The following is a 12,282-nucleotide window of genomic DNA, read 5'->3' as shown; positions in this document are numbered from 1 at the left end:
CCATGTTGTTCAGTATATCCTTGTAGCTTATTTTATACCTAATAGCTTGTACCTCTTACCTCCCCTACCCCTATATTGCCCCTCCCTATTCCCTCTCCCCACTGGTAACCACAGTTTGTATGATAAATTCCAGGAAACTATGAATCAGCCAATTAACGTTTTCAGAGGGGCTTGATAGTTGGAGTGCTCAGTCTCCTCTACCCATCATTTTCAAACCATTCTATGAAAGCCACTAACCAAGACAACTCTACAGTACAATATGAAAGTAGGAAAAACTGTGGAATCTCATCTCTAAACTTCCTGAGGCCCCCCTTCCTTTTTGTTCCCTTCTGTCTTAACCCTGTCTCTTGGTTCTGAGTTTATGTGGGCATTTCTATTTGTCTCTTTTTCTCAGTGTCTTTTTTTTTTTTTTTTTTTTTACTCTCTCCCTTGAGTCTCTTTCCCTGTTTGTGTGTGTTCTGTTTCTATCCTCTTTACCCTCTTTGCCTTCCCCATTCCCTCTCTCTATTCTCTTCCCTTCCCCTAATCTCACTCATTCTTTCTTCCTCCCTCAACTGGCCGGTGAGGTACTGGCATGTACAGTGAATCTGTTCGGCTTAATATATAAAAATTGATACTGACTATTTCCATTTAAAACTAATTAAGGCTCCCAAGGGCCAGTGTACTCCTTCCAAAATGCTTCTATAGATGATTGTTACAAAGTATTTTAAATCTTTTTATCCCAGTTCCTGCATACACATCTCTCGAGGAAATTTACCTAGTACCCCACTCATCTAACTGGTTTCTTCCAATCCCCACACCTTCCCTTCCCACTCCACCACCACCTCCCGACTGCCTTCTCTACCTCAGGTCTGTCCCCAGCTCCTGCGCTGGACTGCACCTAAATCATACCAGACCACATGTTGAGCCAAGTGTCTCTCATTCTTCCATAATGTTTGTCTCAGTTTCTTTCCTTTGTTACCTTTCTAAGGCTTGATGCTTTACAAACTATTGCTTTTGCTCTGAAGCTTATTTTTAAGCTGCTCTTACTTTTAGGTATGAGTGCTTCTTTTGCCTGCCTACTTCCGAATAGCAGCTACCAGGGACAGCTCTCTTCCAAGCAGAGGCTCCCTTAGTAATGAGCATTCCTTTGTGCTCATCCTGCATATAAATCACCAGGGAGCTTTTAAATGAGAAAAGACCTGGCTGACCCAGAAGGTGGTATTTATAAATAGTCCTCCAGCCCCCCCTCCTTAAAGCTTGTCCACCTAATCCTCTCCTCTCTCAAGACTGGAAGTGACTTGACCTTTGAGTCTTAAAACTCAGGCTCTTTTTCTTTTAAAACTCTGGTTGGCAAAAAGCTGTTAAAAATGTTCTCAGCAGGATGATGATCAGTCCTCAGAGCTTGCCTTTCATTTCCAACATTTTTAGCCAAATATGCTTCCTCTTCTGTGGACCAATTTTTCACATTGTTATTATTTTAAGACACTTACCTCAGTAATTTTTATTTCTTTTTACTGATAGGCTATCATGGATTTGTATTTTTATGATGTAGAAAGCTGTTCCCAAATGACTGCATCTCTATCATGAACTAAGAGCCTTCCTTTTCACTCCTAAAATCACAGAACTTGGAGGGGCTCTAAGTAGCCTCCATCCCAGCATCACTGGATAGAGCTCTGTTGTATTTCCCTAATGTTGTATTATTTACTGAAGCTGAAATCTCATAGGTTTTTGTTAGGATTATGAAATGAAGCACATGATGTAGACACTAATAGATAGTGTCTATTTACCTAGTACCCCACTCATCTAACTGGTTTCTTCCAATCCTCACACCTTCCCTTCTCACTCCACCACCACCTGCCAACTGCCTTCTCTACCTCAGGTCTGTCCCCAGCTCCTGCACTGGACTGCACCTAAATCATACCAGACCACGTGTCTGATTAGGGTACATGCAGGAGCTGCCTAATTGTTGAATTGGCCAAAGATTTTTTTTTTTTACTATATTTCCCAAAAAGATAATTAAGTCCTTAATCTGATTATTTATAAAGAGAAGAGATGCTTATATTAGACAAAACATGTGTTTTTAGCAGCCTCTCTCCCTTGTTAAAAAATATAGGAAACTTAAATTCACTATCCACTAACTATCAGAGAGAATACTCTAATTTGAGGCTGTTTTCTTTTCATCCCCTAACAGATTGAAGAGTAAGTCCTGGTCCCAGGCTTTTCTTTGCTGACCTGGGCCAGGGGTAGTAATGCTTTTTGTAGAAGCTACTAGGTCTGATCCATCTGTTGCTTTGTGGGGAGAACCCCTTCCCCAAGGCTTTTCTTTTTTTTTTTTTAATTTTATTTATTTATTTATTTATTTTTGGCTGTGTTGGGTCTTCGTTTCTGTGCGAGGGCTTTCTCTAGTTGTGGCAAGTGGGGGCCACTCTTCATCGCGGTTCGCGGGCCTCTCACTATCGCGGCCTCTCTTGTTGCGGAGCACGGGCTCCAGACGCGCAGGCTCAGTAATTGTGGCTCACGGGCCTAGTTGCTCTGCGGCATGTGGGATCTTCCCAGACCAGGGCTTGAACCTGTGTCCCCTGCATTGGCAGGCAGATTCTTAACCACTGCGCCACCAGGGAAGCCCCCAAGGCTTTTTTTGCAGTAGTTTTGCTGGAATGTCGTACTTGCATGTGAGCCTGGAACTTTTGAAGTAATTTTAGTTCTGTTATTTAATTTAAGAAAGTTTGGTGTCCAGTGTGGCTGTATTTGTACATAAGAGACTATCTGTAGAAAAAGAATAAAAAACGTGTACACAGCAGGTTGAATAAGTACTGTGTCTTCTGAAAACCTTGGGCTTAAATGTCTAAGGCAGTTCTGTTTAGATCAGCACTCAGCGTGGACTTGCTAGAGCAGTAGTAGCTGTTGCTTTATTTCTCCAGTTGGGGAAGCTTTCTCTTAATATATGGAGACTCTAGAATGGGGAAGAATATGTGTAGTAATTAGAATTGTAAGAGATGGCCTAAGCAAGTATGGATACTTTTGACTTGCTTTTGGATTCAGTTGTTAAAAAAAAGTGGAGTGTAGAAATATGAAACAGAGGAGAGAAAACCACGTAGGTACAGCAGAGCAGCAGTATTCAGCAATACAATGAGCATACAAGGAGAGTTTGTTAGGATTACACACACGGAGAGGAGAGTAGCACAACCAACACAACTTCAAAGCAATGGTGGGTTCATGTCGGGGGACAGTGCACAAACAGACCAAGGGCATAGGAAGCTTGGGGTACCCATCACATTCAAGGCACACTACTGGATAACCCTTGGTTCTCTTTTGTGACTTTTTTTATATAGCAACAAAACTTAGAAAGAATCTCTCCAGAGGGTTAAATGTAGTACCATTATGTACGTAATGGTGCTAATCAACTGTGTTGTTCAGGGTTCCTCACTGCAAGCTACCAAACAATGGGAAAGGCCCTCAAAGGCTCTCTGGTGCTTTCAGAACTGACTGCAGTTGGAGGAACAGGGGGAACACTGCAGAAAAGGTGGGGTTGGCACTACCTGCTGCCCCACCCTGAAGAAATGCTGACTTTTCCTCAAATCCTTGTGTGACTACAGCTTCAGGGCCCCAGGTGTCCAAGCCTAGCTCACATGCTTGCCCCCAGCTGCACCATGACCAGGAGAGAAGGATCTGGATCTTCTAGTTGCTGTAGTGCAAAGCAGTCACTGCCTCCCATGGGGGAAAGGAGGCTGCAGGGTGCTGGTTGGGAAGGTTTGGTTGCTAGACAGCAAAAAAAAAAAAAAAAAAAAAAAAAAGGCATGTAAACTGTATCTATCTGAAGCTCAGTGTCTTTGTAAATATTAACCATCTTTCTCAGGCTCAGCCAGCATGCATGGAGAATATTAATTTCATTTTCCTTTAATGATTTGTTCATTGTTTTTAAAAACAAAAACAAAAAAACTTGGGACTATCTTTTTAAATTTAGTCTTTATCAAAGTTGTGTGTGTACATCAGTTAGAGTCATAGTTCTACCCAGTGTCTAATGAAGAACAGCATTCCATGTGCTCCCATTCCTATTTTCTACTCCCCAGAGAAAACTATTTTCAATTCTTTCTAGCTGATTTATTTGGTATTTATCTTGATATTTCTAAATAGCACACTGTGGTTATGTCTTAATGTTTCCATTTTGGGCATTATTTATCAACTTCCCATGATGGAAATGAGTTTTGTTCTTTCTCCACACTTTACGCTTAATCACACATACACTCTCTTCTCCTTCCCCCATCCTCCCAGGATAATTGTATTGGATCCATAGCCTGTCTTTTTATTATCACTACATCAACACTGTTTGCAATGAAGCCATGTAGTGTACTGTGACTACTACTTTCTCCCAGTACCACCTTTGATTTTTCCCTGATGTTAATAATTGTCTTGGTTTTTTAATTCATTTGCTTCAATTTTCTATACTTCTCACTAATGTGACCTCCAAATCTCCCCTAACTGAATAAATCCTCTTTCCATATAAACACATTAGATATTCTATGAATTTCGTCTTTATTTTTAATTTCATCTTCTTTTAATTTTTTTTTTGGCCGCATTGGGTTTTCGTTGCTGCGCACGGGCTTTCTCTAGTTGCGGTGAGTGGGGGCTACTCTTCGTTGCAGTGCGTGGGCTTCTCATTGCAGTGGCTTCTCTTGTTGCGGAGCATGGGCTCTAGGCATGCGGGCTTCAGTAGTTGCAGCAACGCGGACTCAGTAGTTGTGGCTTGCGGGCTCTAGAGTGCAGGCTCAGTAGTTGTGGCGCACGGGCTTAGTTGCTTCGTGGCATGTGGATCTTCCCAGACCAGGGATCGAACCCATGTCCCCTGCATTGGCAGGCAGAGTCTTAACCACTGTGCCACCAGGGAAGTCCAAATTTCATCTTCTTAAAAGGAAATCTCTTCCTAAGTGTTCTGACTTGCTCCTGTCTGGACCCTGGACCAGTCACCCTCCAGGCCTGCTAAGGAGCTATTGTCTTGGGGTCTCCTTCAACATCACTCTAAGGACCCCTTTACCTGTCTCTTGTTTTAGATCCCTTGCTTCCTCGATTCAGTGTCATCCTCTTCCTTGGTCTTCCCTGTCATTTTGAAGGAGCATGTTACCGTTCGTTTCTTGAGAAAGTAAAGGTTTTTTTAGTTTTAGGAATCATTTCCTTGAGAATTTTAAAGGCACTGCTCCATTTTTTTCTGTCCTCCAGAGTCCCTGTTGAAAAGTCTCATTCATTCTGATTTTGACCCTTTGCGTAACAACTTATTTTCCCTCTGGAAGCTTCTCTTTAACCTTGATGTTCTGCAAGTTCACAATGATGTGACTTGGGCCCTTGCTGGACTTTTTCTTGAATTCGTTTGTCTGATGACTTCCTCTCCTTGGTGTTTTCTGTTCTTTCTCAAATTCCTGCTAGTTAGATGTTGGACCTCTTGTACTGATGTCCAGTTTTTGCATCTTTACTCTCCTGTTTTCTATCCTTGTAGTCTTTTTCTTTTTCTTTCTGAAATAATCTCTCAACTTTGCCTTCCAACCCTTGCGTGGAGTTGTTTGGTTCTGCTATCAAAATGTATATTTTCCTAGAGTTTTTTTTGTCCTCTGAACATACTTTTTTTATTTAATTGGTATTGTTGATGCATTTATTGTATGATGAGCAATACAGAAACAAGAAAATATAAATATGTAAGTTAGAAGGCATTTTCTGACTGAAAGAGATTATCAGTTGACCAGTCTCAAAAGTTTTAACCTTGAGCCAAAGAAAAATCACCTAAAATGCACAAAATTCAATGGTATACAATTTTTAGTACAGTATATATAAGGATTATGTTTTTTTAAGATTTATTTATTTTTTATTTATTTTATTTTTGGCTGTTTCGGGTCTTAGTTGTGGCACACGGGATCTTCGTTGAGGCATGCGGGATCTTTTGTTGCGGTGCACGGGCTTCTCTCTAGTTGTGGTGCATGGGCTCCAGGGCACATGGGCTCTGTAGTTGTGGTGTGTGGGTTTCAGGGCACATGGGCTCTGTAGTTTGTGGCACTCAGGCTCTGTAGTTTGTGGCACTCGGGCTCTCTAGTTGAGGTGCATGAGCTCAGTAGTTGTGGCACACGGGCTTAGTTGCCCCGCAGCATGTGGGATGTTAGTTCCCTGACCAGGGATCAAACCCATGTCCCCTGCATTGTAAGGTGGATTCTTTACCACTGGACCAGCAGGGAAGTCCCTGTAAGGATTATGTTTTGCTGGTTGTTTTTGTGTTTGTTTTTAATGCTCATTTTTAAAAGTTTGTATCTTCCTCTGTAGCCTTTTTTTCCTCTAAGTTGCTTTTTTTTCCTCTTTGTTTTGGTCTGTCTTTCATAGTAAATGCTTTCTTGAGTTTCTAGTGATCCTTGGTTATCTTCTCATATTTAAGAGCAGGCCACTAAAAAGCTACGTGAGAGGTCTGGACTTGTGAGTCAAGCTTATGGACTGTGATCTTCGCTGTAGGGCAATCTGCCTGAGTCATTTACTGGAATTTCTCTCATATCTGTTTCTTTAGGTCTTTTATCTTGGCTGGTCATATTCTGTTGGAAAATTTTAAATTTTGCACTGTTCATTTTCTACCTCGTTCTTGCAATTTCTAGATGTGTACAGTCTCTGAGTTCTCATGTTGTAGACAAAAATATCTCCCCTGGGTTTCTGCTTTTTCCTTTAAATGCCTTTTGTACTCTCCTACACATTCTTTTTTTTTTTTTTTTTTTTTTTTTTGGCTGTGCCGGGTCTTAGTTGCGGCATGCAGGATCTTCATTGCCGCATGCGGGATCTTTAGTTGCGGCATGCAGGCTCTTAGTTGCAGCATGCGGGATCTAGTTCCCTGACCAGAGATCAAACCCGGGCCCCCTGCATTGGGAACATGAAGTCTTAACCACTGAACCACCAGGGAAATCCCTCTCCTACACATTCTTATTTGCTTTCTTGGCACTTAGCAGTTAGGCCAACTTGCTAAAAAATAAACAAGAGTTGATAGGAGCAAATCTGAAACACCTAGAGTACAAAGTAGGAGTCACTTCAGTGCCTTGTTTTTCCTTAATATATTGATCAGAAATTGGATGAACCTTCGGGATGCTGAGACAGGGAAGATACTCTGGCAAGGAACAGAAGACCTGTCAGTCCCTGGAGTGGAGCATGAAGGTACTTTCCACCCTTTGTCTGCACAGGGCTGATGACGCAGAGCAGGCCTAGGCATCAGGGAACTGAGTTAATGGAGACCCACCAGGGGATGGGCCTCTGCAGGCACAGCACGTCAGTCCACGTGGTGCTGAGATGTCTAGTTTCTTTCTTATGTTTCTTTCTCCTACTTCCCAAAACCCACTTCGTGCTGAAATTTTAGCATTAGAACATACCCAAATATACAAAGTAAGATCTCAACTTTTTTCTGAAAGAAAATTTGTGTTTTTATCTCCTTGAAATAAAAGAAAAACCAAGGGAACAGAATAGAAAGAAGGTTCCCATTCAGCCCCTTTCCTGATAAGAGGATCTTGGTAAGGCCTTTAGATGCACTAAATCTGTTGTTCCTTGAAGATCTTTCAGTCAAATGCACTGGCCCAGTTTGGGACCTCTGCCTTTAATTAAAGTGTAATTCTGTTACCAAGGCACTTTATGAAATTTAACATAGATAATATACGCTCTAAATCATCTCTAAGAAGCTCCCAGAAATGCTTTCAATATTTCTTTTTCTTTACCAGCCCGTGTTCCGAAGAAAATCCTCAAGTGCAAGGCAGTGTCTCGAGAATTGAACTTCTCTTCAGCAGAGCAAATGGAAAAATTCCGCCTGGAACAAAAAGTTTACTTCAAAGGGCAGTGCCTAGAAGGTATTCTGCTGCCAACATGCCTGAAATCTGGGCTTAGGGACAAAATCTGGACAGGGACAGAAGTCAAGACCCAGTGAACTAAAGCACTGCTTTGATAACATTTATTTTGCAACTCAGTTTGTGATAGGGTTCCTACACCCTGGCAGATTGGGGAGCCCTGGCGAAAAGAAGCAAAAACAAAGCTGGCAACTACAGGGGCTCTGAGCCCAACAGAAGGGTTACTGACCCTGGAGGGCCTGAGGTTGGTGCCTGCTTTGTCACTGGCGTGGTATTATAACATGGTCACAAGGAAGCTGCTGGTTAGGGCCTGGTACAGTGCTCTCCATACAGTCTTGTACAGATTTGACTGGCAAGGCCACTCTGCATTGAGTTTTTACCATGAAGTCTAAGAGTGTACATATGTGTCTTAGAGCTGAAATTCCAAGTGAAAAGGCCTATTCTGTACTTCCGTTTATATAATTTACATCCAGCCTACTTCTAAGAAAATATTGCTGGTCCTAGTCCTTTAGATCCCAGAGCATAGGGAGCAGGCCTCTAGTGTGGTTCAGGGGACAGCCTGAAGGGGGCTTCCATGTCCTTTCTTGTGCCTCTGGCCTGGGAAGTTTCTGATGGCTTCAGTGGTGGGTCTTGGGGTAGGAAGAGACTTGCTCTAAAGGATGGGGACATGGAGCCCTGAGACTCTGCCCAGGGCGCCAGCTCACCTGCTTTTCCTTCTTCCTTCAGAATGGTTCTTCGAGTTTGGCTTTGTGATCCCTAACTCCACAAACACCTGGCAGTCCCTGATAGAGGCAGCGCCCGAGTCCCAGATGATGCCAGCCAGCGTGCTAACGTGAGTGAGCGGGCCGCAGGAACTGTGGAGGTGTCTAGAAGCAGGAATTTCAGGCACGTGGGACTCGTGGTCCCGTTCAACAGGCAGGCAATCTAGGTTGAGAAGAAGGGTAAAAGAGTATCCAGGGGTATCCGAAGTTACAGCTTACTGACTTTTGTCATGTGAAAAAGACAGTGTGATAGAATGAAAAGAATTAAAAACTTCAGATTAAACCTTTAGACTAAATTCCTGATTAACCCTGACTAGCTGTGTAATCTTGGACAATGTACTTTACCTCTCTGGGCCTTATTCTCCTCCTCTCTAAATGTAGAATTAATAATTCTCTCTCACAGAGGTATAGTGAGGATAAAATGAGATGATATGGAAGGAAACTGGCATATAATATATATTAAGTCTATGCTAATTTGCTCCCTTTCCTTACTATCAAACTTCTGGTACTCTGTACTTTGTTTGAATGGCCTTCAGTGGAATCTGGCAAAGTCCTAATTCTGTTTTAGAGGATAATGTTTGGTTATAGTTTTTCAGAGACTAGCTTACAATTTTAATAGATATGCTTCCTGCTCAAAGAATAATTAGTTTGTCCTTTGTCCCCAAAAGTCAGTCAATAACTGCCTACCTACCATTTTTCTCTTGGGAAAAGATTTTAGTCTTTTAGAAGTTTTAGCAGTATTGCCTAGTAACAAATTATTCACACAGATAATTGTGCAATATTGGATCATCTCTTTAAACAGGTCCTTTATGAAAGCCACATTGAATTTGTAAATAGAGGTTATTTATGTTATAAGTCTTGAATAGATTTTTAATTTGTATAATAGTAGGTATTTTTATATTCCATCAACCAGTCAGATCTTGAGTTCCTTATTTACCTATTTTATAATTAATTATTAGCAAGAAGATATCTGCTGGATATTAATTACCCTGGGAAAGTACAGTGTCATATGTAGAAGGGCATTTTTTAGATTTTGTTAACCATTATTTGACTTATTCTTGGCCAGGCCTGATTTCTTTCAGGTATTAACACCACTAAGTCTGTGATAACATATTTAGGTTATTTAAGTTATGTCTTACTTTTTAGAACCCCAAAGTAGTACCACTGTTGCCTTTAACTCAGTACAAGAGTAGTTTGATTTGGAAACACTGAGATAACCACCAAGAAAAATGAAATTGCACACTGTATACAATACAGGTGTATTGTTTGGGGTTCTTAAGCCATAAGCCATAGAAACTGACTCTGGCTTACAGGACAGTGTTGAAAGGGTAGGGCTGAGACCTGAGAAACTCGAAAGATGCAGGTGGCAGGAACTGTGGATGGTTTCCTCAAGGAGCAGCTGTGGGAAGGATCTTGCTCAGGGAAGAGAGTCTGATTGGCCCAAATTACATCCTGTGCCCACCCCTTTGCCAGGCGAGGGCGGGGCCACTTGGTTGACCCATGGACTGGAGATAGGGTGGTTCCCCAAGAGAAGAACAGAGTGCTGTTACCCAAAGTGAGGAGAATAGATGCAGGACAGGCCAACCCACAGCTGTCCACCAGAGTAAGTTATGTAGGAAAAGATACGTCTGCAGGTTTCCATGTGAATCAGAAAGTCAGTCATATTTATAGGCACCCCTGTGTGCAAAGCACTCTAAGGGCCTTAGGTGTACTGTGGATTAAGACATGCTCCCTCTTATGATTTCTGAACTTGAAGAAGACCTACCTAGTCACATAAGTTAAATGTCATGTTAGACATCTAACCCCATATGGACATAGATTTTAATATCCCCAAACCAAGGTTATAGGTGAGTGCATGTCCACAGGCCCAGCAGACCCAGATTGAAACCACTTTGTGGAAATGAGATCTGTTGTCTAACACGCTCACTCTTTCGCCCTCTCTTCTTACTTATAGTGGAAATGTTATCATAGAGACAAAGTTTTTTGACGACGATCTTCTTGTAAGCACATCCAGAGTGAGACTTTTCTACGTTTGAGAGAAGAATATGTGTGCATTTCAAGAATTCATTTTTTTAGGGGGAAGGAGGAAACTGTCTACTTTTTTCATCTATACATTTGATTTTTGACACTTCCACCCCTAATTCCCTCTACGGCAAAACCCACCTGCGGCCACCAGGGGACCAGCTCTGTGTAGGTAACCTGATGGCTTTTTTCTCTCAAGCCACCATCTTCAACTGACCAGATTAAACTCCCAATCCCAGACCAGGGCAGAGGGCATGCCTCAACTCCGTGGAGTAGACATGGGGACAAACACATACCACAAGCTGTTCCCGTCACCCTCCCTGCCTCCTTCTTGGGCCCTGCAGGCAACACATCTTCCTTTGGCCCCTGGTTTTGGAAAAATTCAAGTTCCTGACCCACGTTTAGTTTTTTCCTACCATTTCTATTTCATACATTCTCATACATTTAACTTGTAAAATAGACTGTGATATTATTGTTACATAGTGAATTAAAACATATGAATTAAAATATTCCTATGTCTTTAGCATGGCATTGCTCTCATCTCTCCTTTTTTTGGAATGTGAACCTGGCTCCATGATGGGAAGAAAGACATTTAACAGACCAGACCGTAGGATCACAGCTATATTTTACTCCAGAGATCGACTGATAGATCTTGTGGTTCCTGAGTGCTTCAGTTGCTGCTTTCCAAGAAGGTACAACATACCTGAACAAGACCCATGACCTTGACATTTGTCTTTTAGATGTGATATTTCGTGGTTCTCTTCCACAACGTACATGCACCCTCTGCTTGTTTGTACTGTTTTTAACTTTTTCCCTTCTTTTATACTGTGCATTTGTTCACGAGATTTCCAGAAAGGTTAGAAGTTCTAAGTTGGTAGAGTAAGGACTCTTATTCCTAAATGAGAAACTAGAAGTTACAAAATGAAGAAAAGATCTCCCTAAACTCAACTGGAGAACAATGGGAAGGCATCCAGGATGGGGTGGGATGCTGAGAGGCCTTAAAACCAGTGGTCAGAGGAAGCCCATGTGGCAGAGAAGTAGTTATATCTGCAGTGCTTCCAAGTCTGACAATAGAGAGAAAACTAAAAAGGGCTCTCTTTCAGGAACTTACCTCTGAGCTACCGGTAGCCTTCACTGTCCTTTATAAAATACCAACAATTAAGTTTTCTGGTTCCTCTGGTAGTAAGGTCTGAGGCCAGACGAGGGAAAATACACCAAGAGATGGGCTCTCCTTGGTGTAGCCCCTGCTCCTAGATTCCTGCTCTCCTTCCATCTGTTACCGCAAAGGGCCTGTTTGCATATGTGGGTGGGGAGGAGAAGCAGTACATTTTTAGTATACTATTGCCGTCTTTCAGTGATGACTCCATTCTTCACATTAGATCTGTTATCTTCAAAAGCTAATTTTTTAATACCAAAGGTTGGATTAAAAAAAAGAAAAACAAGGTAAAAGTGAATCAAGCTTTTCTTTTGCTTTCCAAAACTGCCATGTCTTTTCTCAGAGTGAACCTGTCTCCTTCCCTTTTCCTAGACTATATCTTCTCCCCAGAGTCCCATCAGGGAAGGCTGTCAGGGGCCTGGATACATTCTGATGGAGAAAGGACTTCCCAGGGAAGGCTTCTCCACCCGCTTAGACCTCCTTCACTGCCCTTCTCCACTCACTCACCCGGCCAACA

At 42.1% G+C, this 12,282-nt stretch overlaps 1 protein-coding gene across 2 annotated transcripts in view; it reads left to right on the top strand.

Moving 5' to 3' along the window:
• The window catches only part of PDE6D (phosphodiesterase 6D), a 50,701-nt gene extending 39,563 nt beyond the window's left edge, over positions 1 to 11,138 (top strand). For both annotated transcript variants that reach the window (XM_036859083.1, XM_036859084.1), the window contains exons 2-5: positions 7,061 to 7,149; positions 7,704 to 7,829; positions 8,553 to 8,658; positions 10,542 to 11,138. In XM_036859083.1, the coding sequence (XP_036714978.1) occupies positions 7,061 to 7,149; positions 7,704 to 7,829; positions 8,553 to 8,658; positions 10,542 to 10,623 (403 nt within the window). In that variant the 3' untranslated portion in view covers positions 10,624 to 11,138. The remainder of the gene's footprint in view (positions 1 to 7,060; positions 7,150 to 7,703; positions 7,830 to 8,552; positions 8,659 to 10,541) is intronic.
• The last annotated feature ends 1,144 nt before the right edge of the window (positions 11,139 to 12,282 follow it).

Source organism: Balaenoptera musculus, chromosome 7, assembly GCF_009873245.2.
Source record: "Balaenoptera musculus isolate JJ_BM4_2016_0621 chromosome 7, mBalMus1.pri.v3, whole genome shotgun sequence".
Classification (NCBI taxonomy): Eukaryota; Metazoa; Chordata; class Mammalia; order Artiodactyla; family Balaenopteridae; genus Balaenoptera; species Balaenoptera musculus.
The sequence above is the reverse complement of the archived record's forward strand: the minus strand, read 5'-3'. Positions and strand labels throughout refer to the sequence as shown.